Here is a 26,324-nt window from a genome sequence, read left to right on the forward strand (position 1 = left end):
TACACTTTGATAAATGGAACTAACCAGTACCACAACAGAATATGTAATAAGAATTTTCTATGTTTATATCCAATGAACTTATTTGTGTTAATCTTTGCTATTTTTGATTTTGTCGAGTCGAGTCCAAAGTCATTAAAAACACACCTCTGCAATATAGACTGCAAGACAAAAGGGACTAATTACATCAGAGAGAAGGTAGATATATTTGAATACTAGAGTATTTAATCTAACTAACTTTAAACTAACTTGTCCAGAGTTTTAGAGATAATTACCTTTCCAACTCAGCGATCTTCTTGTCCTTGTCATTCTTTTCAGTCTCCACCTCTCGCAGGATGTCCAGGAGTCTCTCCACCTCTGTCTGAGCCTTGTTGGCTTCGTCCTTGTAGTAGCTCACCTCCTTCTCCAGCAGCTTTACTCGGTCCACGTACTCCGGGTTCCCTCTGGAGCCGGACTGCTGCTCAACTTCATGGGCCTTCTGCAGCCACACGCCAGGGAAAGACACAAACAAACAAACATGCACACATGCACACGCCCAGAGACACACTCAGTTAACATTATAATGTCAAAACAACCATGCAGCTATGGCACAGAATGTTTTACTGCCAATGGAAGAGAGATACACACAGAACATTGCAGTCCGTCAGTGTCTTATTTTAACTAGTCCCCCTTTTCTCTCTCTCTCTCTTTCTTTCTGAATGAATAAAGCAGAGTAAAATGTTGTGGACAAGGGCATCATTACTGGTGCTGGCTCATTAGCTTCAACAGAGCTATTATTTAGCTCCATTTAACGGCCCTCTGAGACTCCCAGTCACTTCACACACTTGGTGAGTATGCAGAATACAGGACTGTGTATGTGTGTGTCTGTGTGTCTTGTGTTTGTAAAGCACTTTAACAAGCAAAAACAATAAGTACGTAACAAATCAGTGACAGTAAAATGCTAAGTCATGATTATGTCTCCTTGGTTTTCTGTCACAAACTAATCCGAGCTCAATATGGACTAATCTCGCCACTATTGCAACAGTTTGTAACTCTCCGTGAAGTACATTACAGTGGTACACATCACCCTCGAGACAATATGCAGCCACACATGTCAACACAGGTCGCAGAAATGCAAGAGTTGTACAGAGCCAGAGAGCATCCACCAAAACACTGCAGTGATCTCCAACCACGGCTGATACCTCAGCTAACTGCACCACACTGAGACAAAAGAGAAGCGTGGCAACACTGACAGCGACAACATGCAACAAGATCGACCATATCATGCAAACCCAACGAAGCTGCACAGTCTTTGTGATTGTCAGTCAAAAGAATGAAGAAAAAGAAGCAACAGGGACCGAGGAAATCTGTCGGCTAACAGTAAGTTTCATATTTTAAGCATGAGGAGTGATGTTAGGATTTAACGTGTAGTAGATTTTTTCATGATGATTCAAATTGTAAAATATACACAAAGTCATTTTAGTCAATGTGTAATCATTGGGAGGTTTATTGGAAATACTGTCAAAAGGAGCTTTATTGGATACACAAATTAGGCTCAATACAGCCTGAGCATTTAAATGTGTGTTTTGACAATGAGCATTGTGCTAAAGATGGGGGTTGTTGATGCATTTGAGGGTGGTAGAAACTCCACTTTATGATGGCTTTTGTATTTCTATTATTTAACCGTGCTGATTGCTTTCTGTATTGATTTATGATCTGTTCTTGTGATACAGTATATTGTATCTGTTCATGAAAGTGTCATAAGAAATTAATGACCTTAGCATAATTAAAGCTTAAACTGTTTTGCATTTCAGTGAGTTTGAGTAAGAAAATATCAAATGTTGGTATCTGCTTTGAAAAATCAATACCAGTACATCTTTCAAAACAATTTAAGGTTTGACATGGATATTCAGTGGGACCCTAAAATACAATAAAAATTGGTTTATAAAAGAAAAGAAAAAATCCTACATAATTTATCTGAAAAAGATGGAAAACATTCACTTTCAAAGTTTATTTGAGGTCTGTAGGTGTCAAAAGATATGAGGAGGTAACAACAGGCTATTAGAAATAGCACTGAGAGCTGCATTTCCCATGTGTACTTGCATGACAAAACACAGGAGTAAGCTCTGCGATAATCCTCCCAAAAACATCAGCCTTGTCCTTATAACATCCTTGCATTGGACATAAGTGTGCAGATCCTTGTGTGCAAGAATAAGAAAGTCTTACTGTAGTTAAGCAAACAAATCACAGAAAAACTAACTCAAGAGCCATAGTTAAAAAAGTTGCGAATAAATAGATATACTTTATAGCATATAGTTCCAACTGACCAAATAAAGTGAAATTAAAATACTGTATATGTAGCACCAGTTTCACCACGTGTGTCACAAACACAAACAGTTGCAGAATGAGTACGTTGCACAGGACTCGAGTGCAGCATAAAGCTCATTATATTCAGTTCAGTGCGATGACCAACATGCATCTAGGTGGGTCGGTGGGTGAAAGCAGAACCTGTGCTGGGGGCTGGCATGATCACCATCTAGCATGTTTCAAAGAAGTTATCAGTGTCCTCATGCTTTCAATATGTGTCTCAGAGAGCTCAGGAGAGGGACTTACAGGATTGTTCATGTGACTGAATAGCTGCTCAGCTTGCTACATTGCAAACGGAGGGGTTGAGGAAGGGAGTGGGGCGGGGGGGGGGGCGGCGGGGAGTGAACCCGGGAGAGTAAGTGTTAGGATTTAGTTTGAGCCAGAGGAGAGAACAGCAGGATCAGACATGTTACAATACATGTTTGACAGAGCAGTAACATAGTCTCAGTAAAGCGCATGTTGTTAAGGTTAAGGGCAACACATCATGGACAAATGCAGAGGAAGAGACACAGGGATAGTCTGTGGATTATGGAGTAGGAGGTGGTGGAGGGGGCTGTATTTAATAGACTGTCTGCTCCCTGCAGCGGCCTAACAAAGCAGTGCAGAAAGCATGATGGTAGCCATTATCCTTATTAACTGTGTTTTATATGAGGCAGGTTCACGTTCCAGGATTACAGTCATACTTACAGAAGTTTGCTTTTTTTCAAACAAGGAGTTAGTTTGATGAAGGATTACGGGTTTTCACATTCTTCATATATGAGCAGGGAAAACATACTAAACCAGTATTCAACCAAACTCTTTTAATTCTAAGAATAAAAGGAATAATTCACTATTTGTTAAGTCTATAACTATTTAATAGTCTCCATTCAAGTGGTCCCTGGACGCACAGTGAGCTAATTATTTTCTTCACAGTGGACACACAGCTCTGGCTTTCTATCTACAGTTCAGCTCAATTAAGGAGGGACATCTCTACAGTCTTCATTCAGGGCAGAGACACAGTTCAGTCAAAGTCGAAGCATTTATCATAAGGAATTCAAGTGTTGCACTACCGAAATAGGTTATTTTTATCCTGGACCTCCTGAAATTTTCATTTTGTTTCTTATCTGTTTAATTTATTTCTTCTGTCTTTTCTGCACGGAAGTAGTTATAAGGTATAAGGATAGGTGGGTACAGGTTTTTTTTATTATCTCAGAGATGTTGATACCAGTGCATTTATCAATCTTTAGTGCCAATGTTCTGTCTAACTGACAGATCTCTGATGTTGTTACAGAGCCACAAAGTCTGTGGGGGGCGGGAATGAACACAGTGTACAAACAAGAGTAGAAAAAGGTATGCATTAACTCAGGTGTGCAAAAGCTCCAATGTTTAACAACTATTTAATTTGGAACCGGTTATCGACTGGAACCAGTTCTCGATTTCCATTCCTAATATTTGTATAGTATTTGTTTTCATTTAACTGTGCTCAGCTTGCGTGCATGATACTAATGTTATTATAACATTGAATATTTACCCTCGGTAACGGACGCACTGCTTGGCTGGGAGCCAGTGGCACTCCTGCGTACAACATCAAATACATGGCATACCTGGAATTTAAGCCCATGTTGCGTAGAAAGCAATGTCAGCATATTGCTTGTGTAAAATTAACTTTGGACCATTTCTTCCTCTCCACCATTACTCCTTCTTGTTGCAAGTTTCCAGCAGTGTATACGCGTGAGTTTTACATCAATGTTTTGCAATGTCTGTCAGAAAAACATGCCGGCATTGATAAAAAAGAATTGATGATCTCGGAGGCAAATGATTCCGATGCACTGGACAATTCAAGTTGTCAATTGGAATCAGTTCTCGATTACCATCCATAAACATCTATTTGCTATGAAAGACTTGTGTGGTATCATGTTAGCTTTACTGAAGGGTTATTTTGCCCTGAATTAGGACTGTAGATTTTTCCCTCTTTAACTGCAACAAAACTGTTGATAGAGTGATAATGCTTTACCTCCAGTCGTGACAAAAAGGAAATGAAAAAGAAACACATGTGTAGAGTACGACATAACGGTTGTATAAAAACAAGGGACAGACTTAAAAAAAATCTACATAACTGATTTAGTTGAGTGCTGTAGGTACTTGAGCTGATTGTTATGTAATCTGTGAATTATTTCTTCCAAAACAGCTTGCTGTCACTAAAAAAAACAGTACATCTAAATACAAAATATACGTTCAAATTGAGTAATAACATGTTTCATCAAAATCAAATGTACACATTATCCTGTGCTGATATGAGAGATTCTGCACTGTGAGACACACACTCACCTTCTGCAACTGCGTCTCCAACTTACTACACTCCTCTTTTTTCTGCTCGATGGCAATCTCCAGTGACTTGAGCTTTGAATCCTTCTTGAGGCCAGAAGATGCCAGTGATGAGGCATGTTCCTTCAAATCGATGAGACTGGACTGCAGGTGGACAGACAGCACAGACCGTTAGCACAGATCAAACCAGGTCTAACTAGGCCACAATGCCAGAGGCAGCAGCTTTAAATTTCATACAAAGGCCGACAAAAAGAAAGAGGTACATTGTATGCTGTACAGTACAGCAGAGTAGAGAAACATAAAGGCAGAGCATGTGTAATAATTTGCAGTCATGTGGACACACCCCTACACCCTTACTCTCTCTTTCAAGCATACTCACTGACCTCTTTCTCTGTTAATTCTATCTGCAGGCTGTTGACTTTCTCCTTCAGATCTTTGTTCTCCTTCTTATAGGACTCCACTTCTTCCAGACGTTCTCTGTCTTCCCTCTCCCTTTGGTCCTTTAAACGCTCTATAATCCTCTCCTAACACACACACACACACACACACACACACACAAATAAAATTAATTAAATTAAAGAATTACAGGTAAGAATGGTCCAAAGAGCCTACTTAGGAGTCTTTTTGAGGGGGAGCAATAAGAAACTTTATCAAACAAACTTGTACTTACAATGTCAGGGCTTAACTTTGCGATGAGTTAAAGTGAAGGGATTATTACTTTTATTTTTCATCTTTCAATTCAAGACGAGAAGACTGATACCAGTCACGTCAGTATACTGTACATAAGTATGAACCTACCCCCAGCTTCTGGCTAACTTAGCTTAGCATACAACTAACCTGCCAGCTCCTCTGAAGCTCACTAACATGTTATATCTCGTTTTCTAATCTTTAGAAAAAACAAAGTAATATGTAAATGTGTTGTACTTTATGGGGTAAAACTTCCTGGAGTCTGTTGGTTGCCTGGCTGCTAGCTGTAGCTTCATATTTACTCTATACACATGACAGTGGTATCAGTCTTTTAATCATCTCATCTACCTTTTTGCAAAATAGTGCATATCCCCAATCACTGAACTTTTCCTTCCTGTCCAAAGGTTTTTTATTATTATTTAAATTATAGCAGTTTGATAAATACATGCCTTGAAATCAAACCTAATGCATGTCAGTGGGACACCCACTGTATGCTCTCATTAAATTAGCTCCCAAAGGAAAAAAATATTTAGCTGTGCAGCAGCTGTTTGCAACACTCATTGCATCCACCCTAATGCTTTAGTGCTGTACCACACCTTCTCTGACAGCGCCTCCTCCAGGGTGGCCAGGGCAGTGTCTGTGTTACTGGAGTCGGTCTGCAGAGACTTGACCCTGTCCTTCAGGTTCCCCAGCTGCTTGTCTTTGTCCCGCAGCTGCTCCTGCAGGTTCTCAATCTGACACAGGGAGGAGGAGGAGACCAGGAGGATGGTGGTGGCACACGGGAGGGGGAAAAAAGCAGAGAAACAGAGGTAAATAGCATGATCTCAAAGCAGAGCAATAATTAAAGTTGGTGTAGTAGCTGGACTTGGAGATTACAAGTCTTTGAAGATTAACACCTTCTACGACAACGTCAACAGTTTGTAATGTGCTGGGGATTTACAACGAAGCATTTTGCATTTCAGAAAGAAATACATCAAAAACTGCCAACTTTTAAAAAGAGTTTGAAAAGCAGAATAAGGAGTAGAATATATGGAATATAAATCAAGTGGTAAGCAAACAGGAAATGACTCAGACTCAGAGACAGTAAATTATGTGCACTGATCTAATATACTATATTATATGATTGACACAACAGCAAAAAACAGAGCTTTATTAATCACAAGAGATGACAAAGAGAGAGATAAAAGTGAACAGATGAGGAAGAGGAGGTGTGATAGAATAAGAGAGGAGAAAAAAAGTAAAGGGAATGGGTGAGCAGGGTGGGGTGAGAGAGGGAGTAACACTCTGTGAGTATTTATAGCACACACACACACACACTAGAGCCAGTGAGGCAGAAATATCTTCTTGCTTGTCTTTCTATGGACACTTTCCCCCGAGAGCAACAGAGACTCTCTCACTCTTAATGGAGAGAGTAACCACTCTGCTTTGTATTTTTACAGAGTGACTAGTTTAGTCCAGGACACAAGAATCTGACAAAACAACTCACGCCACTCATTGTTCGCTTCAAAATGTCAATTATATCTGCAGTTAACCTACATAGACTTCTCTGTCTACACACCATAGTTTGGTATTTGATAAATAACATCATGGACAACATTTTCACTAAATGGTCCACTGTAATGTTTTTGTTACTTGTCGGGGATGGGTGTAAATTAGCATTTTTGTTGACATCTTGTATTTTATATTGATATGCATTAATAAAGTGCTCTGTCCATATAAAATAAACAAATAAAATACATACATTTTCCTCATATATCCACCTTCCAACCTTTCATATGGTGAGGTTTTCTTCAACTCTGATTCTTACCTTCTTCTGCAGGACATTGATCTTCCTTTCTTTGACCTCTAGCATGTCTTTCATGTCCCTGATTTCTCCGGCGAGAGTGCCCTTCTCCTCCGTCAGGTCCTGCAGCTGCTTGGTTTTCTTGTTCAGGAAGGACTCTTTCTCCTCCAGACGCAGACGCAGAGCATCCACCTGTACGACATAGCCAAAAACACCTTGGAGGAAGTCCACATGTTGTAGTGAGGCTATTTAAAATAAAAGAGCATTATATGATGTGGACTTTGGTTATGGGCTTCTATTTGTCTTAACTTAATCTCCATGCAACTGTTTAAAAACGTGGGCGTTGAGCGAGTATTTATTAGTGTGGGGGTGATCTTCAGATTACAGTAACCGCAATGCTTCCACAGTTATTTATTTATGAGTGCAGCTTTTTTATGTTTTTAATCTTTATTAGATGTGCTGTGACAGTACACTGTGCACTACTGTTCCTTTGGTAGCTCCCTGAGTCACAGCTCAGTTAGTTTCAAATCCCAAAGTAAATAAAGTACTGATATGATTTGCAGTAATAAGCCTCAGACCCAGGGCAAGCCTATTATTTACTCAGTTTGGCTCGGAGTATAAAAATGTTTGTGAGGCAGTGTATTGTTAGGGTGATTTACTGTACGTGTACAAACAAATTAAGGATTTTTCATTACCTCTGTTTGCAGGATGGCAGCACGTTGCTCCTTGGCAGTGAGAGACTCTTTGAGCACCTCAATATGCTGTTTGCAGTCTGAGTTCTGGTTGTTGAGGGTCTCTAGTTTTGTCTGCAGAGCCAGCAGCTCCGACTCCTTTTTTGACAACTCCTGCTTCAGCTGGTCAATCTACAGATGTGTGAAACAAAGTGAAAGCAATTACATAAGCAATATGATGTTTTACCATCATAGCATGTGTGTGTGTTACAGACACAAAGAGTGAGAAACCTCTTTTTACTTACTTTAACAGTGAGCTAGTCAGTACAGTTTTGCACTATTTTCGTCAACGTGCTTTTCTCTCATTAAAAATGCATTTGGGATGACTCCCCTGCATTCATCATATATTATACATCATCTCTATTCATGATTGATGAAAAGAGGTCTAAAAATAGAATAACAAAACTGTGGCTGGTCTGCGCCTGGTCCACTAATATCAGGAGCAGCATGTAAACACAGAGTCAAACCTCCAGAGAGACATTTGAGCCCAAGAGAGCAGCAGACACATACACCTTGACACGATTTTCAGATTTCAGGCAGGTATGCTGGTGTCTTGACAGCGTAGCTCTAACTACTGACACAAAGCAGCCAAAAATACGATATACTGATAAGTAATCATATCATCATGGAGCGTGGGCTGACATTGTCTGGTCTGAAAACTAAAGCAGAATTAAAATAATAATATATCACTCTGACTTTGTGTGCAGGCAATTGTCTGTTGCCAGCAGAATAACAAAGTAATTTACTTTTATACATAATTAATACAAAATCAGCAAGCATGCACTTGCTGATTTTGCCTTTTTTGGTATTCCTGACACTGAGCTCTTCTCAAAAAACAGCAGAGAAGCATCTCTCAGATAGTTGCCAACAGGACACTTTGTTGATGACACTAAACGCTAAAGCAGCTAATTTAAGTGACACATCGCCTTCATTTAGTATTCTCCTCTCTGCTCAGGTCTGTCTCTACAGTGAACAACACCATCGCGTTTGTTTCTCAGCCATATTTTCACAGGATCTGTTTTTCTACAAGCGCATGAATTAGCGCAGACGGTATCTACCTTGGTCTTCATAAACTTAGAGTGGTTCTTGTAGACCTCCATTTGTTTGATCTCCTCCTCTCTGTCCTCTGTGTTCAGTAAGCCGTTTGCCTTCAGCATTTGGATCTCATCCTCCAGATCTCGAATGTTGCGCTCCAGAGAGGCAATTTTGGTGTCCTGCACACAAACATGCAGAGGAGACACACCTCAAAATCCTGACTGGCATGTCCATAAGTTGCTGCAAATAAAACTGAACTAGAGACAAGAGTCCAGGACAGACAGAAAGACTGACAACAACAAAAAAAAAGATACAGAGAGGCTAAAAGACAGAGATATAGCGAGATAAAGAAAGACTGGAAGAAGCTCTTTGGTGTGGCTGAGAGCAACTGCAGTATCTGTCGGTGAAATCAGAAGCTTTCTACCCAGCTCCTTGCAGCAGCTTGGAGGATTAATCACCATTAGGAAATATTGAGCACACATCCAACACGGAGGGATCAGCCGGGACCGAAGAGAAGCGTGCACAGGGAAAGGAAGAAAAGTAACAAGCCGTAGCTTTTGCCGTAGTCGCTTGCAGATCAATGCAGAACCCAGTCTCTGGACTGCGACTGTGAGTGCAGCTTTAGCTTCACGGCTTTTTAAATAAATAATACAACGTCTTTAAGATTAGCCATGGTCCATCTCCCTCTCCAGCAGAGCATAGAGCAACCTTGTTCCTTCCTGTCTTTCTCTCTTTTTGTGTCTCTCCTTCTTTCCTCCAAGTGGCTCTGAACTTGTGAACTTGTGGCCATTAGCAGGGTCAATCGTAGCCCACTGCAGAGAAACATGGGTAATGTATCGTAATGAGGAATGATAGACTGTCCAAGAAGGATCTGAGGGGTTAACATCAATGCATGAGTGCTGCATATGTACATGCACTTCGCCCTGCCGTTGCATCTCACCTCAGTCTCCGTGTTACGAGACGAACATCAATGAACTAACATCACTGCAATAGATACAAGACACCGTACCTTCAAAGGAGGGAGATTTTATTCCATCCACATGTAATCACTGGTACACCGACCTGGTCAGTAAATCCTGCTCTTTATCTGTCTTTCCCTGCCTGTGTGTGTCTCTCTTTCTATCTATCTCCCTGCATACTGGCCTCTCACTGTCATAAACAACCACACCTGTTTCCATGGTAGCAGCAGGCAGGCTATATACTGTGTACTGTCTCTGGTGAGTGAGGAGGAGAGGGCGGGAGAGATGTAAGGGAGAGAGGGAGGGAGGATTATTCGTGCTTCCATCAGCATCAGCACCAACACAGCACAGGGAGAGAGAAGAGGGGAGAGATGCAGGGTCTTCCGCCACAGCACAGGAGGAGGAGGAGGCGGGTCTTCCCTCGCTCTGTATGCAAATCAACAGGATCCCACAGCACAGATGTCACATGACCACGCCGGAGGGAGGCTGGGGCCTGCACAGCGCCGACCCAGCCGAGTGAGAGGGGCTGTGTCAGCTCAGCGATGATGTCATGATTTATTTTGAGGAAGTGATGTCAGGCCTCTGCAGTGAGGCTGGAGGTGTTGATCTGAACAGACACGTTTACCCTCGGTACAGAATATAAGCATGTTGCAACATTACAGCTGCATCAGTTTTAAAGAATGGAAAATGGATGTATGTAAAATGCATTAGCTTGGGCTGGAAGCTAAAAGCAGTCACACTCGGTGGTGGTGGGTGGGGTCTGTAAAACTATAATCCAAGTCTCTTCTTCTTGAATATTTTCTAATTTAATATGTTTGTCCCAATATTTAAATGTCCCTTAAATTTTCCCTGAAGCTTAAAAGTTGCATAAAACATCACATACATATTCTTTCTCTTCTCAGTCCAATGCTTCACTCAAGGTATTTCACTACTATTTTTTGAGCAAATTATTCAAATCTAAGATGCCATTTTAAGACCTGCGTGATGAGCTTACATAAAATAGAAAATTCAAAATATCTTGTGCATCATTTGATAAACATTTTGCTAACTTTGAATGAAAAAATCTCTTTAAACAATGCTCATCTGCACAAAATTGAGCTGAAATGATGGACCTGCAGTCTGTGACGTTTGTAGACCGTCTGTAATGTTAAAGAGTTGATAATTGAAATTAAACATGCCAATTTTTTGTCATGAAACAAGTGCTACTGCACCTCCCCAGCGAGCCACGATAGCTGAGATGTTGAACGGTAATATTGATTCTTGTTTATGTTTAAACAACTGCTTTGTGAGCAGATACACAGTTTGTCTGTATGTCTGTGTTGTAAGAGAGTGATGGAGAGATGTGTCAGTGTGTTTACTATTGACTCAGCTGCTGATGATCACAATGACAACAATAGTCACTAAAAGACAAACCACCGTAGGCCTGTGCAGTGGTTAACATAACACAATGCCTGCAAATGTTAGCAACTCAAACACATATAAATACAATTTATGTCTTTTAATATTTGGTTTTAGACAGATGGTCCTTGAATAGCTCGTTTCTTTCTATACAGTCATAGTTAGAGGAAGCTTCATAGTAGCTGTAGCCTAGCATAGTAGCATAGCAGCTGGATAAAAAACGTACATATTAATTGCTCCATTATATGTTATTTTGAACAATGATTATTTGAAGAATTCTTTCATCTGCTGCATGTGGTTATGGTCAGGCTGTATGTTGTGAGTTTCTTACTTTCATCTCTATGATGGTCTGCAGGGCTTTGGTTTTGCTTGGATCCTGATGCAGCTGATTTCTTCTGTGCAGTTCCTTTCAGAAAAGATACAGTATTATGTGGCACCAGTACAGCAGAATTTATTGACTACTGAAAACAGGATAATTTTGACCCCACCAAAAAAATGCATATAAAGTTGATGTGTTCTGCAGTTTTCAGTCAATATGCTACAATATAAGCAGCAGAATAGAGCATATTGATTATATGATTCAGCACTGCCCTCTAGTGGCAGTAATAAACAGTCAATTTTAAGTCTTGTACAGTGGATCCCACATTTTAATATCAACATAACCCTGGTCAGAGAGTACCTCTCGCAGATGGATGTTTTCCTTCTCCTTTTGATCCAGAATGACCTCCAGGTGTCCGAGCTGGGCCTCTGCCTCAGCAATGCGCCTGGCTCTCTCCTGCTCCTCCTCCTCAGATGCCCTGCCCGGCCCCGGGGGCAGCCCTTTGCTCTGCAGCATCTCCAGCAGCTTCTTAATGGACTCATCTCTGGCACCCAGTGTCTGTTTCTGGGTCTCGATTCTCAACTCCATCTCCTCCAGAGTCTTTCTCAGCAAGAAGAGCTCCTTGGCTTGTCTGTCATGTTCGGCCTGCAGCCGACGGAAGTTCTCCTCTGTCAGCTCGATGGTGGTGAAGTGCTCAGAGGCGGAGCGGTTGCCGCTCTCCTGCTGCAGCAGGTGGTTCAGATCTCGTTGTGTGCGCAGCTCGTCCTGCAGAGCTTGGATGGTCATCTGGAGATGCTGACGCAGTTCAAACACATGCACACAAACACACAATGTTTGAAATTAATTTTAGGAATGAATGCAATGCAAAGTGTTTCATGATAACACTACACGAGGGTAACGACATTTAAACACACTTCTGAGTTGCACACGGTTCTGTGGAAAAACGCAGGTCAGACATAGGGGACATCACTTACCTATCTTTAGAAGCAAATAGACTGTAGACTGATATTGTCAATCAAATCTGAGTCATTTGAAATCACAGTTAGTCTTTAATATATTAAGGCTTAAATAAAACACAGCTTTCACTTATTAGTGTGCTGCGAAAGTTGCTCTGTTTTTATTTGTTGTGAGCAGAATTAATGAGGTTCGTTACCTTGCAAATTAGAGCAGAAGACCACCTAAATGGTTCCCTGCAGTGCTACAGAGGTCTCTGCTCTCTGATACCGGACACAAAAACTGTGTTTCAAACCTCTGAGGAAGCTTTTGGTTATAATGCTAAATAAAGGCTTGCTTGTCAGTGAATTGTCTGTAAAATGTCCAGAATAAAATACAATGAAAAACACACTATTAAGAAGCCTAATATATCTTATTGTAAGTAGGAGTGTTGGTTCTGGGTTTAGGGGAACAATGTTAGGGCCAAGTTTCTGTCACAGATTGACTAAGGGTTGGTCTTGCCTGTTGAAATTTTCTTCCAGCAGATATCTCCAGAGCAAAATCAATCTATGTCCAGAAAATGGCCCAATCAGGATTTAGAGGACAGGAAACATAGTCTTACACTAAAACAGGTGGTCTGGGGTTGTAGGGTTTGTGATACTATGAGGGGGACGGAGCACCAGACACATTTGGATTGACACAATTGAATAAATAAATCACTCTTTATAGTTTTACGGTGTTTATAGGGGAACATATAAGGGTTCACAGGAAAAGGAGGCAGGCTGAACTAACTGCTGGAAATAATTCACTTTCTTTTGGAGGTTCATAGGAGAGGAGGTTGTAATGGTGCAAAGGGATTGCCAGGTGTCTGAAAATACACAGCACACTGCAGGTGACTCTATGTTGTGCACACAACATGTGTTGCAAACATAGGGACAAACCTTGGTTCTCCTGGCATCCAGCAGCTGCAGAGCATGGGCAGAATGAACAGAAAAAACAAATGTATGGTAAAACGTCAGAGCATGATGCAACAGAGACGGATGATCGACACAAACCAGCCAGAGATTTAAATGAGAGCGACTCATCAGTCTGTCCAGCTGTATGTTTATCAGCCTTCGGTCAGAACATCATACTCACGGTATACCTACAGACAAAATGTGACTTTCTGAGATTACCTTTCTGGAAAGAAGATAAGGTTTAAAACTGCTTTAGTTTGAATCAACCACCAGTTATTGGTTATTATTATTAGTAGCAGCATTGATAAGAATGGTCATAAACAACATCCACATTACACAGTAACAAATATTCACAGTGCTAGTACAATAGTTGTAGTGTAGAGGTGGGGCCAAGTCATTGTTTTGCAAGTCCCAAGTTCTACTTTGAGTTTCATGTCCTGAAGTCAAAATGCACTCATCACCAAATGTAATACCATTTTAACAAAAGAACAGACAAAATTAAATTTTATTGGGTAGTAACATTAGTTTTTGGTTCTCTCCTGCAACTTGACTGGATGCTAAAAAGTGTGTCCGGGGAAATAATAATAATAATAATTAATTGATTTGCAGGGAATGGATGGTGTTAACATTAATTGATTTAGGAAAAGAATTCCTGAATATATTCATGGCACACTTTTTAAATAACATACTTTTTAATCTTTGAGCTTGGGGCAAGGTATCAAGTATTATTAAGTCAAAAAACTCCAAGTCAAAGTGAAGTCACAAGTAATTTTCTTGTCTAAAGTCAAGTCTAAAGTCATCAAATTTGTGACTTGAGTCACATGACTTGGAGTCCACACCTCTGATTAATAACACCAGTAACATTAGTAGTAGTGTAGTAATCAGACAGCTATGAGATGAGGTATTAGTGTTACTGCATTTTAAATCATTTTTTGTGCAGCTAAAACATAAATTAATCAGCAACTATTTTGAACTGATTCATAATTTAATTATTTTTAAAGCAAAAATACTAAACAAATGCTAAACAAATGCATTCTTTGGTTCCTTGTTGGCTCACTTTCTCAGTACAGAACTGACAGGATGCTGTGAGCAAGTGAAGCATGTGCTATTTCAACCACCAGGGGGCAGTGTTTGTGTTAGCAGAAGGAGGTGATGAATTTTGTGCTGACTGCAGGACTGCTGCCATCTTCAACAGTTTTGGTCACACTCCCTTATGTGAGTCAGTGCCATTTGGTCTGGCAACAAAACCACATAATACATCTCAAATTCTCAATTTCACAGTCAGTGTAGTCCAGTCATTTACATGCACATGCTGACAATCCTACTGTCACTACATTCACAGTAAAGACATCTACAAACCTGTCCAAACCTTAAAACTAGATATTCTTTACTGACAAGCAAATAATAATTAATAAATAATAATTTGCTTCTATATATAGACAATATTTACAATACCTCTTCTTAACTATAAATAAATACAGGTTATCAGACTTAATCAAAATGAGAAATTAATGGTTGCCTTTACGAGTCCCTGCAAATATTGGCCTGCTGCTACCCTGCTTGTACTAAATCCATTTAATATGACACAAAGCAATATTCAAACCATTAAACCGAAATCTTTTTCTCTCTCCTCATATCTTCTCTCTCTAATCTCACCTGAAACTGCTCTCTCTCTCTCCCTTCCTGATCAGTACTCCCTCTCTGCCCTGATCAATAACCTGATGTCTTGGAACTAAACTGCAGGAGGCAGTCCAATGATTTCATTTGCATAATTGCACTGTGGGTTAAGATGACTATATGTGTCCCCCCCCCCCCAAAAAAAACAAAAAACAAAAAACATCTACAGCAGAACTGTACCAGTTCCTGTGAGTCAGTCATGACTCAGCGGATATTACCGTAGTGGTCACCCTGCCTCAAGAAAAGGCTTCTCTATCGCTGCATATCCTTAAAATGAGCTTCAGGAGTTAAGGAGAGATGTTGAGCTACAGTGCTCCGGCCTCTAACTGACACCTGGGGCAGCCAGGGGTAACTGCCTGTCATAAAACCTTTTGTGCAGAAACACAAAATCCTTCGCAGAGCTACAATAGACAAGGAGTCAGATTCTGTCATTTCCCTCCCCAAAATCTCAAAATGCCAAAAGCTATTTATGCTTACATGCAGGTTAATTACACATACAGGAGTGTACTGTAGATCTTTTCACAATGTTTGTTTAGTCACATTGGTAAATCTGTAAACTAACAAGACCAACAGTCTACACGCATGCCAGTGGCTCTTTGAGGCTGTACGTTGGCACAGCAGTGCTTTCAGCATGCTAATGTCTACCAGGTATGTTTTTAATGTTCACAATGTTAGACTAAACTAAACACAAAGTACAGATGAGGAAAATGGGACTGTCATTGGTGTTGCAGGTATTTGGTCATTTGGTCAACCAAAGAACTGGACAAAAGATTTGACCCTATCATGGCGCTTAGACGGGCGATGGCCTAAAAATAAAATAACGATTTTTTAGGAAGTTTTACTTCCTAAAACAAACTGCAGAAGACATCTTATTCATGGCAATGTGAAACACCACTGCTCTGTAATGTCACTTGGGTCCCTTCTTCTCATATGGGAAATTATGGGGAAATGATTCTGCACGTTCTGCGTAGATGAGGGGATTGGGGCTTGTTTCAGTTGAGTCCTTAGCAGCTGTATATCTCCACATGATGACATTTATAGTTTAAATCTTGATTTTTTGATTCAGCCCTTTTGTTTTTTGCAACATTTTAAAACCTAAAGTCAAATTAATCAATGTATCACTGAGCTCTAAATGGCACTAGATGAAATGTCAGGGGATCATCAAAGTTATTGCATTTCATCCAATGGGAGGCATGAGTGTCAAATTTCATGATAATCCAGCCAGGAGTTGAGACATTTGTCTTAAAACCACAAATATCAACCACATGATGGAGTTATAGGAATTATCAAGAGATCACCAAAGTCAGGATGCATTTTCTTATGACCATGAATGTCTTTACTAAATTGTGTGGCAAGGAGGAGATGTGATGTGGGCATACTGTACTGTATTTCACAGAATAATCACCAAAGTCACTGGGACTCATCCTCTGTGAACTATGAATGTCCCCGAGGATAGCATTGCTTTCATTGCAATCCATCTCATAGTTGTTAAGATTTTCCACTAAAAGCCAAAAATGGTGGTGCTAGAGGGAAAGTCAGGATCCCCAGAGTCCAGAGACCATTAATAAACAGACTGAGATATTCCAGTCTGGTTCAAAGTGGTGGACAAACCAACCAACCGACTTTCCTTAAACCAATTTTAGTATCATGGCTAAATAGGTGTTGTCCAGTCAGATACATAAACTGTTTATTAATTTGAAGCAACTCTGTGCATAGATTGATAGTCAAAGCTGGCAACATTCATTTATTTTACCAGGTGGCACAGGCACCTATAGAGCAGCTATATGTGTGGTATGCTGTATGTGTGTTAAGAGAGAGTGGGTGTTTGTATCTGACAGATGGACAGCTCTAAAGCACTGAGTCAGAGCAGCCTACTGCTTACTACACTCTTAATCTCTGTGTTGTATGTTGTAATGGCTGACAATATACAATTACACCCACAGCGATGGCAGCAAACGTGGCATTTATTCATCTCCGCTCAGCTAAAAGAAAGGTAGAGAGAGGAATGGATCCAGAAACCTGAGTGTTGGGACAGCACACAGGAGTTTAGTAACACTGAATTCTGAATATTTTTTTTACAGTAGTTATGAGTGTTCCTCTAGTGTGCAAAAGGTCATTTAATATCTTTTATCTATATTGCTGTTTATTGTCTGGCGGGTATAATATGTGCCTGTGCGGATATTAAGAGTTCTCCTCACATAACAGAGCAGCTGACCCTAATTCTTGATCATTATTCAGTTTCATAAAGCCAAAGACCGGTCCCTCCTCACTGAGTGTTAATATTAAGTGCACATACACACACAAACAAGGATGAAAATATAGCACTCTAGTTCTACCAATAACACTAGTGACAATGGTCTGAGTATATTAATAATAGTAATATAATATTAGAATAGAATTAGAATAGAAATAAAAAATGAGAAGAAAATAATATTCCTACTTTTTTTAAAGTGGAACTGATTTTATACACCAAGGCCTGTTGACAGGTCCTGTGGAGTACTACTGCATGTCTGAAATAAGTTGTATAAAGCCCATTCTGGCTCCAAAGGGAGCTGCTTTCCATCTGATAGATTACCTTAAGTGATGTCACTTGAGTCAAGGGATGAGACAATAGACAATACTTTTGCAATAACAAATGGTTTTAGGTATGAAATAGGCAACACAGTAACAGCCAATTACTGTCAATCATTAGTTAGCCACGCCCAAAAGCATACACGTCTATTTTATTCTAAATTGGACTATTTACTAAATAAACATCATAATGTATGGAAGAAGACTTGAAATTAGCAATTGAGACCATAAACCCATTAGGAAACGGAATCAATAAATCAAGTGAGAAGTCAGGTAATTTCTCCTTTAGAGTGAATGGTATCGTTTTTTATTGTAGTCAATGGAGCTCCCCCCTGCCGGCCTTTATACAATAAAGGCTTTAAGACATTTCACGTTGGCTTCACTTCACTTCACACTTTACAGACCCAGAAGCTCTTTCCATTATGTATACTATCAGTCGGTGTGGAGTCAGAGGGAAGTGAGCTTACCAGACGTCTGTAGCCCACTCCTCATCTCTGCTTAAGACTAACGGCTTGAGGCTACATTAGCTGCAAGCACTACACACCTGAATCTCCAAACCAAACTGACAGCAGTCAAGTTCCATTATGGGTAATGAAACGCCAGGTTTTTCACAAGGAAGAAGAATAAATAGACTAAAATTGAAAATATGGTTCTGCCGCATTAGTCTTAATATATGTTATATAATGTTATAGGAGTAACATCAACATTTTTTTCTTCACTATTTTTACTTGCTCCATTGTTGGTGGGATATCAATGTATATATATCATAGCTGTAAGAGGATAATACAAGCAGCACATGCACCAGTACTAATGAATCACATCTATGTGATTTAACGCTATGTAATAAATCTTTCACTTCCCAGTGATGCAAATACTCATTGATACACAGCTTCAGTGTAATGATGAGCTGAAGCTATAATTTTAGTCATTTTGCATGGTAAAAAACAGACAGTCTACCAGTGCATCAATAAACCATTCCAATAAATATAAAGTTAGTCGTTTCATCTACAGCAATGTCACCAAATGAATGCCTTTCAAATTACATAACCATTCTCACCCAAGTGTTAATTCAAAATACTGTTTAGGATCATCTCCATTTGGTAAGAGCATTATTTTTTTCTATTGGTTCATTAAAGCATGTCACAGTACATCCCAAAGCTGTGACAGTGGATAGTCACTGACCAGACTACACAGAGCAAAGAATTTGATCCTTTATAAGTTGCTACATACATTTATGTGGAGTTTAATATCAGCCAAGACACACAGGTACATGATACACATACACACAGCTAAGCCATCAGTGACAAGTGTATCTTCTTCTCAAATCTCTTTTCCTTTTCTTTCACCATCTGTATCTTCATCATTCCTACATATTTTGTCTACTTGTTACAAATACTGATAAATGTTACAGTTTATACTGTAAATAACTTTTACTATTGCCTACAAAATGTCAGAGAGTAGTGGAAACTAGCTTCGGCAACGACAATCGGACATGAGGAGTAGGGGATCAAATTCCCAACCCTGCAATTAGTGGATTACCCTTAGTGGACTACTTCCTGAGCCACAGCCACCCCTAAAACGATGTAAAGTTTCAGTGGTAAAAAATTCATTTAGTTGTCCAATTCTTTTTTCCTGATTCGAAAGAAAATACATCTTTATTATTGGATTCTCGCTTTACTTTTAAAGATGGAAATTTTTACACTGGCTCTGATCTAATCTAAAACTGTTCTGGAGAAAGAAACACCAGCAGACTGTAACCCGACTTATCCCCTTTGCTTTGTTCTTCCATCCTCCACTCCCGCCTTAATCTCACCAGCTTTGCACTCGGTAAATGTTCCCTGCTTCTCTGCATTTCATCTCATCTTGTTGAGATGAAAAGTGATGAGAGACTCTTCATTTCATCACCTTCCTGTCTTCTGGATGAAGCAGCAGCCATCTTATGTGCTCAGACGAAGGGGTGGTTGCCACAGGAAGTATCCACGGGCTCTTTCAACTGTTCACGATACATCATGTGTCCACATCAGCTGATCATCAACAGAGCTAGATGTTAACTCAACATACTGTGTTATGTACACTGTGTAGTGTGCACACCTGCTGAATCATATGTGCAAACAAATAATTGTGGTAATACCGCTCTCTTACAAAATACAGACTGGTGGTTATGACTAAACCTCTGCACACATTAGCAGCTGGCACAAGTACAAAGGGAAGAATCATCTAATCAAATATGCAACCTTTCCACACACATACAGTACACACCACAGACTGTATGGTACACACATACACAAATAATGTATGTGTTCATGCATCCACCCCCAACACTTTGCTGGGAGACAGCAGTCCCATCCTGTTCACATGTTCACATGTTTACTGCTCAGTGACATGTAACAATCATAACACATAAAACATACAAAACATGACATGTCTGTGGCACGGTGTCCATGCACAGAGCAGCGTGATATGGGAAGCTCAGCCTCCATTTTGGGGATTGCATTGATGAGGGCTGACTGGGTGGCTGAGCAGCAGTGGTCATGACTCAGTCAGATATGGTACGCTCTAGCTCACACACTTCCCTCCAGCAGCTCTCGTCCAGCTTCAGCACGACAAAAAATTCTGCTCAAGTCAAATCGTTCAGCGTTGTAACACTCTGAGCCAGTAGCATAGTACATTAAAAATGCGCCTCACAAAACAGTCCTGGGCTAATCATTACCTCTAGTCATGACCATTGACTGCCTTGATTAAAGCTCTGCAGGCTATGGTTGGTATTTCACTCACAGTGGAGAGTCTGTGCTTTACAAACCAGATGAAGGACACATTCTAATTCCTGAATGTTTTTCCTCTTTTCATAAAATGTGTTAAAAAGAAGCTCATATTCCCAGATCTTATTTTTCACAAAATAAATACTGCATGCCATTTGCTCAAGCTAATAGAGGCCTGAGGCACCTGATGCAATTGTAAAGGGTGCTACAAGACAGATGTAATGATTGGCCTGAAATTACTCCATTATTAATGAGGCAATTTGCTCCTCAGTCAGCCTCTAAAGCCATCCCACCGTAAGTATACACTTACGTAAGGACGCCTCCCAGCCCAGAAATCAAGATAGAAAAGACCAATTATAGTAACAAGGCACATCTGCCTTTTATTAGCTGACATACTTCATTAATGAACCCTACCAGGAGGGATATAAATATAATTCGGTGCATAGTCAGAGCGAACACTGATGGACAAGGCTGAGGATAAAAAAAGAGTCCACTCTTTGTATCAAGCACAAAGGCATGAAAGCCCACACTGTACAGCTTTCATATTCTGCCGGACACATTCAGCTCATACAGTAAACGAAACCAAGCTAAAAATATACACAAGGATTCACGCTGAGTATTTAATCGCACTGAACATAAGGAATAAGTAAAATGATGAATGGCTTGGGCTCTGTCGGTGTCAGTGCAGGTTTAGTTTGAACAGGCACATTCTCCTCACAAACACTGTCCCTACACATTTTCATGAATCATAAAGATATAAAAGAATCAAGGTACCTCTGGCTCCCCTCGAGGGATCACCAGCAGGTAAAAACCATCCAATGTGAGGCAGAGAGCTCAAGATCCTTCACTTTAGCAGCAGGGCACTGCTTCAGGGATGAGCAGGCAAACTCTTTAAGTCAAATCAGGTAAGCCAAGAAACTGTTTTAAAATCTCCATCATATACACAAATGCAAGCAGACATGCAGAAAGACAGACAGACAGGTCTCATTTAAGGGTCACGCTAATGGTATTCTGTTATGACCTTGAAGGGTGGAGTGACAGTGTCTGCCGCTTTGAGTAATGAGTGGCCTACTAGCTGTCCAATGTCCGACGGCATCACTCAACCAGACAGACAGAAACGCTGACAGACTGGCACAAAGACCCCAACCAGCTGGTAAAATTCAACCTTTGCGCTGCTTGAGGCATCCTGCAATTAGCTGCATCATGCCATAGCCTGCCTCAAAAAGAAAAAAAGAAGCTGTAGAGCTCAAGCCAGTCAAGCAATACGCTGACCTATTCCACAATCTACCTCTGTGTGTTGTGCACTTTTCATTGCAGCTGAAATATCAAACTAAACTCAACTAAAGCGCTTTATATCCAAACCTTCTGGCTGTACTATAAGTCAGTGAGCTATTTTCTGTTATATATACTGTATATCCCAAAGACGATGACATTTTCTCAATTTGTAGAGGATAATGTAATCCTGCAACTGAGATTAAACATGGAAATTGTTTACATAAGGGTGACGCAAAGAGCATTTTTCCATATTGACTGTGCAGTAACTGATGTTTGGCTGTTTTTATATCTACAGTATTTCCATTGTAAGAACCTTATTTCACATGACTGTTAGAAAGAGGTACATTGGGCAATTTGTTGAATTAAAAATTGCAAATTTATGTTTTTGTACATTTTGTGAGAATATACAGACTGTATATTTCTATTTGAAGATAGAGGAGGTCGTAAGACGAGACAGTGCGAGATGATCAAAGTCAGAGTAAGTAAAGGAAAGACAGTGAAAAGAGGAAGAGAGAGAAAGAGACAGAGAGGGTTTAAGCATCCTTGACATTTGTCTCTGGGCCTTGTGCCTACTCTTGTCAGTTACTGATTTAACTGGGCCATGACTACACCCTCACATTGAGGCAAGTAAAAAACCTTTTGACATCTCACACTCTAGGGCCAATCTGATAATAACCTTTGAAAATAAACTTAAATAAATGTATGTTGTAGCCAGACTGCATACATTAGTTACAATTGGCAGTATCACTTAAACAATTAAATCATTTGAACAATTCGGAGCAGGTTTTCATTGTTAAAATTGTGGATTGTAAATTGGTTTAATAGCCAATATACTGAGCCTTGTGCGGTACAAGGCTCAGTATATTGGCTCAGATTTCAAAAACTAGATTATAGACAACTAGATTAAAGGGTTTTATATTTCCTGTGGCTCAAGTGGTCTCTCTGACATTGATTCTGTACTGGAGTACTATGCGAGGAGAATGTGTGTTAAATATTTATGCACACAAAGAACTCTTTCCAGAAAGGTTTCCACATGTATTGAAAAACATGACTGACTGCAATAATTCTCTAAATTCTGACTGAGGACAGCAGTCTATTGCAGAGAAGAAAATGGCGAAAGCAGAGACACACAGATCAAAAAAGACAACAGAAAGACAAGAGAGTTGCAACTGAAATTCACTGCAGTAATGAGTGGATTAGGGCAGCTGAGAGGGCTGGTCTCACCTGGTTCTCCTCATGAGTGACTCTCATCTGCTCTTTAAGGATTGATGTGCGAGCTGCCTCCTCTTTCCTCATTATTCTCTCCTTCTTCAGCTCAGGACTCCAGAAGCTCTTGATGCTGTTGGTGGAAGATCCCAACTTACTGTCCTTCAGGTCAAGCTCTCTGCGCAGCAGCTCATTCTCCCTCTGCATATCCCTGAGCTGGGCCTGCATCTCCAGCAGCTCCCCCCCACTGCCCCGCACTGCCTGCCTCAGCAGGGCAGACGGCACCCCCTGGTGGTGGTGGTGGTGGTGCAGCATGGAGAGGGAACCCAGGTCACTATAAGACAGAAGGTCAGCGTGATGAGGCAGCCCCACTGAAGCAATGTTGGGACTGCTGCCCATGGCTGTGACGCGGCCCCCGTACATGGCCCGGCTGGTGGCACGGCCCAGAGTCATAGTGCCTTTTGGGTAGGTGGCAGTGGAGCCCACGCCCTCATGGTCACTCAGGTACATGGGCCCCGAAGTAGCATAGGCAGCGTTGAGGGACTGGATGTTCTCCATGGAGAGCGTCTTGCCCCCCGCACCACCCCCGCCCCCGCTGTTGGCCCTCCGATGGCCCAGTCTGGGGGACCTTGGCAGGCGCGGGGACCGTGCGGGGCTGCTCTCTATATGGCCTACAGCTCTGGCACTGCCGTACATGTCCTGTGAATCGGCGGTGTAGCCACCAGAGGGTCCTTAACAGGAGCACGCTAAAATGAGACTGCTCTGACTCTCTGAACCACACATGGGTGACTTATTTCATGCCTTGATAGGTGGAGCACATCAAAGTCAGATCTGAGGAAACAGGAGAAAGCACCTGTTAGATGAATAACTGTCAGATTAAAGGCACAGAAAGTAGTGCACTCCTTTTAAAAATACACAGTACATTCCCCTCAGAGCAGGTTAAAACAAACAGATTTGGCCTGCAAGATTCTACAGATGAAGAAACAAATAGTTCTTTTAGCTTTAAGACCGTATTAGTCAACATCAGCAGCAAACTCAAATTTCATCTGACTCCTATTTCAAACAACCCACAAAAATTCCCAGCATCATCCTGGATTTGGCCAACATTTATCTAAATCCCATTATTGCTGCTAATACAGTCAGAACAGACAGGACAGCTTTACAACCACACAGTATGTCAGCAAAATAGTAGACTAACTAAAGGGCCAGTGTGTATGATTTGTTTGCATCTAGTGGTGAAGTTTCATATTGCAACTAACTGAACACCGCTGGCGTCTGTATTTGATGACCTAGGAATGAGAACAGGGTGTGAATTTTGTATGAAAAACCACAGTGCCCACGAAACTCAAAAAACACAAAATGCCCTATCTATAGTCAGGCCATTGCTGGATACTGCAAAAACATGGCGGTTTAACATGGTGGACTACAATGCAAGGCAAGCCTTCTAAGCTAACAAAACATAACAATTCCTATATTCAGGTGATTATACACCAATGAAAACACACCTATGAATATTATATTCTATCTCTGCCGAGTGATCCTCCTAAATGTTACACACTGGACCTTTAAAACACAGGATACAATATCAAGTTTCAAGCATCATTTAATTGTCATTCTATAACTAAGTTTTACACAAAAATGTAAGTTCCTACTCTTATGCTACACAATAAAATATAATTTGTATGTTCTGATCAATGATTGCCAGTTGTTTGGTATCAGTAATTAATAATACCCATGATGTAATAACAAAATGCATGACATATTAACCAAATTGTTCAGAATCAGAATTAGCAGTTTACATGAGCGTGAGATGAACTCTTTGGCCCCCTATTTGATCAATTCTGATGTTTTCTGTGGAGAACACAGTGATGTTTGGAAACAAGGTTTATTATTGTTAAACCTTGTCTTAGAAACTGAACCAAAGACAAAGATTATAACATTTATAGTGCAGTTACACCAGATTGCATACTGTACACGACCATTGCACCAAGCAATACAATCAATACAATGTCCTCAACTAAATACAACATAAATCAATTCTAAAAGACAGCTCACAACATAAAGTAATCCTCTGCTGCATTGTATTGTTTCATAAACACATAAAACGCACAAATTAAAACAGACAAGAGATGCAGTTATTTTATGACCAGTGATGTTATGTCATTTACAATATATTAAATGTGGCTTTTCATAAATGAAAAGATTTTAATATACTGCAGATCCTGCTGGCTAACAAGGAGAAAAGGATTTGGAAGCCTTAATATTTAATGTTTTAATAATGGTTCTGCCATTTCATGCCATATCTATATATATATGTGTCACTTGAATTTCCCTCGGGATAAATAAAGTATCTATCTATCTATATATCACAGTCTATAATATATTTAAGCTTGAGTTGCACACAGTTGCAGTGTCATTATTACATGATGCTGGATAATTTTTAGGTTGAATAAAGAAAGCTGCTAAACAATAAATGTTGAAGACAGACACAGACATTGTTAATGTCACAGGCTGTCTTGTGATGAATAATATTGGATCGAAAATTTGACTCTTCCATCTAAGTGAACAACGGTACTTTCTCTCCTCTGGTGACACTTGCTGCTCAGACTCAGTTGCCATGGTGACTATGCCGGGGCTAACAGAGATAAAGCACCTCATAAGGGTATAAGTTTCCCACACTGTGGTCAAATGTAGAAGGTGAGTGTTGCAGCAGTGCCAAGGTGACATGGCAGCCTGTAGGCTTTATGTGTGTATGGGTCTAACGATCCCAACCTTTCAACTTACATGCATATTCTCTTCTTTTTTTTTAGGGTCAGATAAAATGACAATTCATGGCACAGAAAACCATGTGTCAACAGGTCTCCCCTAAGATTTTGGACGACAGGAACCCTCAGCTGCAGTCACTGAAGCATCATCTGTGTGGAAACACTCACTGAATCCTAGCAGAGGAGGTCAGACAGTACACTATTATCTCTGTTAGTTGTATAAAGTAAAAGATGTGTAGGAATAGGATGCGACGCACACATATAAAACCATGTTTAAAGGCTCGAACAGAGCATGTGTTGAGATTTTGAATTCATAGCCTATAAACAGTGTAAACTAATAGCTCCCTTCTTTCTTTAGTACCTCAGACAGACACTGGCAAATTAAATTCAAATTCTAAATATGCAGGAATATGCAACAACAAACACTGCAGCTCTTATCTACAGTGGTCAGCTTGCTACAGCATGTCTGTGAAGTCTGGTTGGTAAATGTTTTAGGAGCAAAAACAGCATTCAGCAATGGGCAGTACAGGCAACGACTACAAAAAAACATCTTATGATAAATTAGAATTGACCTGCTGTATATACAGTCCGGTGAGCCTCATAATGTTGATGTGAGGATGATT

The 26,324-nt window shown here is 40.4% G+C and overlaps 1 protein-coding gene across 1 annotated transcript in view; it reads right to left on the reverse strand.

Annotated features, from left to right (window-relative positions):
* erc2 (ELKS/RAB6-interacting/CAST family member 2) overlaps positions 1–26,324 on the reverse strand; it is a 41,751-nt gene that overhangs the window by 12,165 nt on the left and 3,262 nt on the right. Inside the window, exons 2-11 of the mRNA XM_035661094.1 lie at positions 22,955–23,767; positions 11,920–12,354; positions 11,572–11,646; positions 8,907–9,062; positions 7,813–7,980; positions 7,142–7,309; positions 5,931–6,068; positions 5,031–5,171; positions 4,651–4,791; positions 273–475 (exon numbers count right to left, since the gene is read on the reverse strand). Of these exons, the coding sequence (XP_035516987.1) occupies positions 273–475; positions 4,651–4,791; positions 5,031–5,171; positions 5,931–6,068; positions 7,142–7,309; positions 7,813–7,980; positions 8,907–9,062; positions 11,572–11,646; positions 11,920–12,354; positions 22,955–23,632 (2,303 nt within the window). The 5' untranslated portion in view covers positions 23,633–23,767. The remainder of the gene's footprint in view (positions 1–272; positions 476–4,650; positions 4,792–5,030; positions 5,172–5,930; positions 6,069–7,141; positions 7,310–7,812; positions 7,981–8,906; positions 9,063–11,571; positions 11,647–11,919; positions 12,355–22,954; positions 23,768–26,324) is intronic.

Source organism: Morone saxatilis, unplaced genomic scaffold (genome assembly GCF_004916995.1).
Source record: "Morone saxatilis isolate NCDOM2014 unplaced genomic scaffold, NCSU_SB_2.0 Contig18, whole genome shotgun sequence".
Lineage (NCBI taxonomy): Eukaryota > Metazoa > Chordata > Actinopteri > Moronidae > Morone > Morone saxatilis.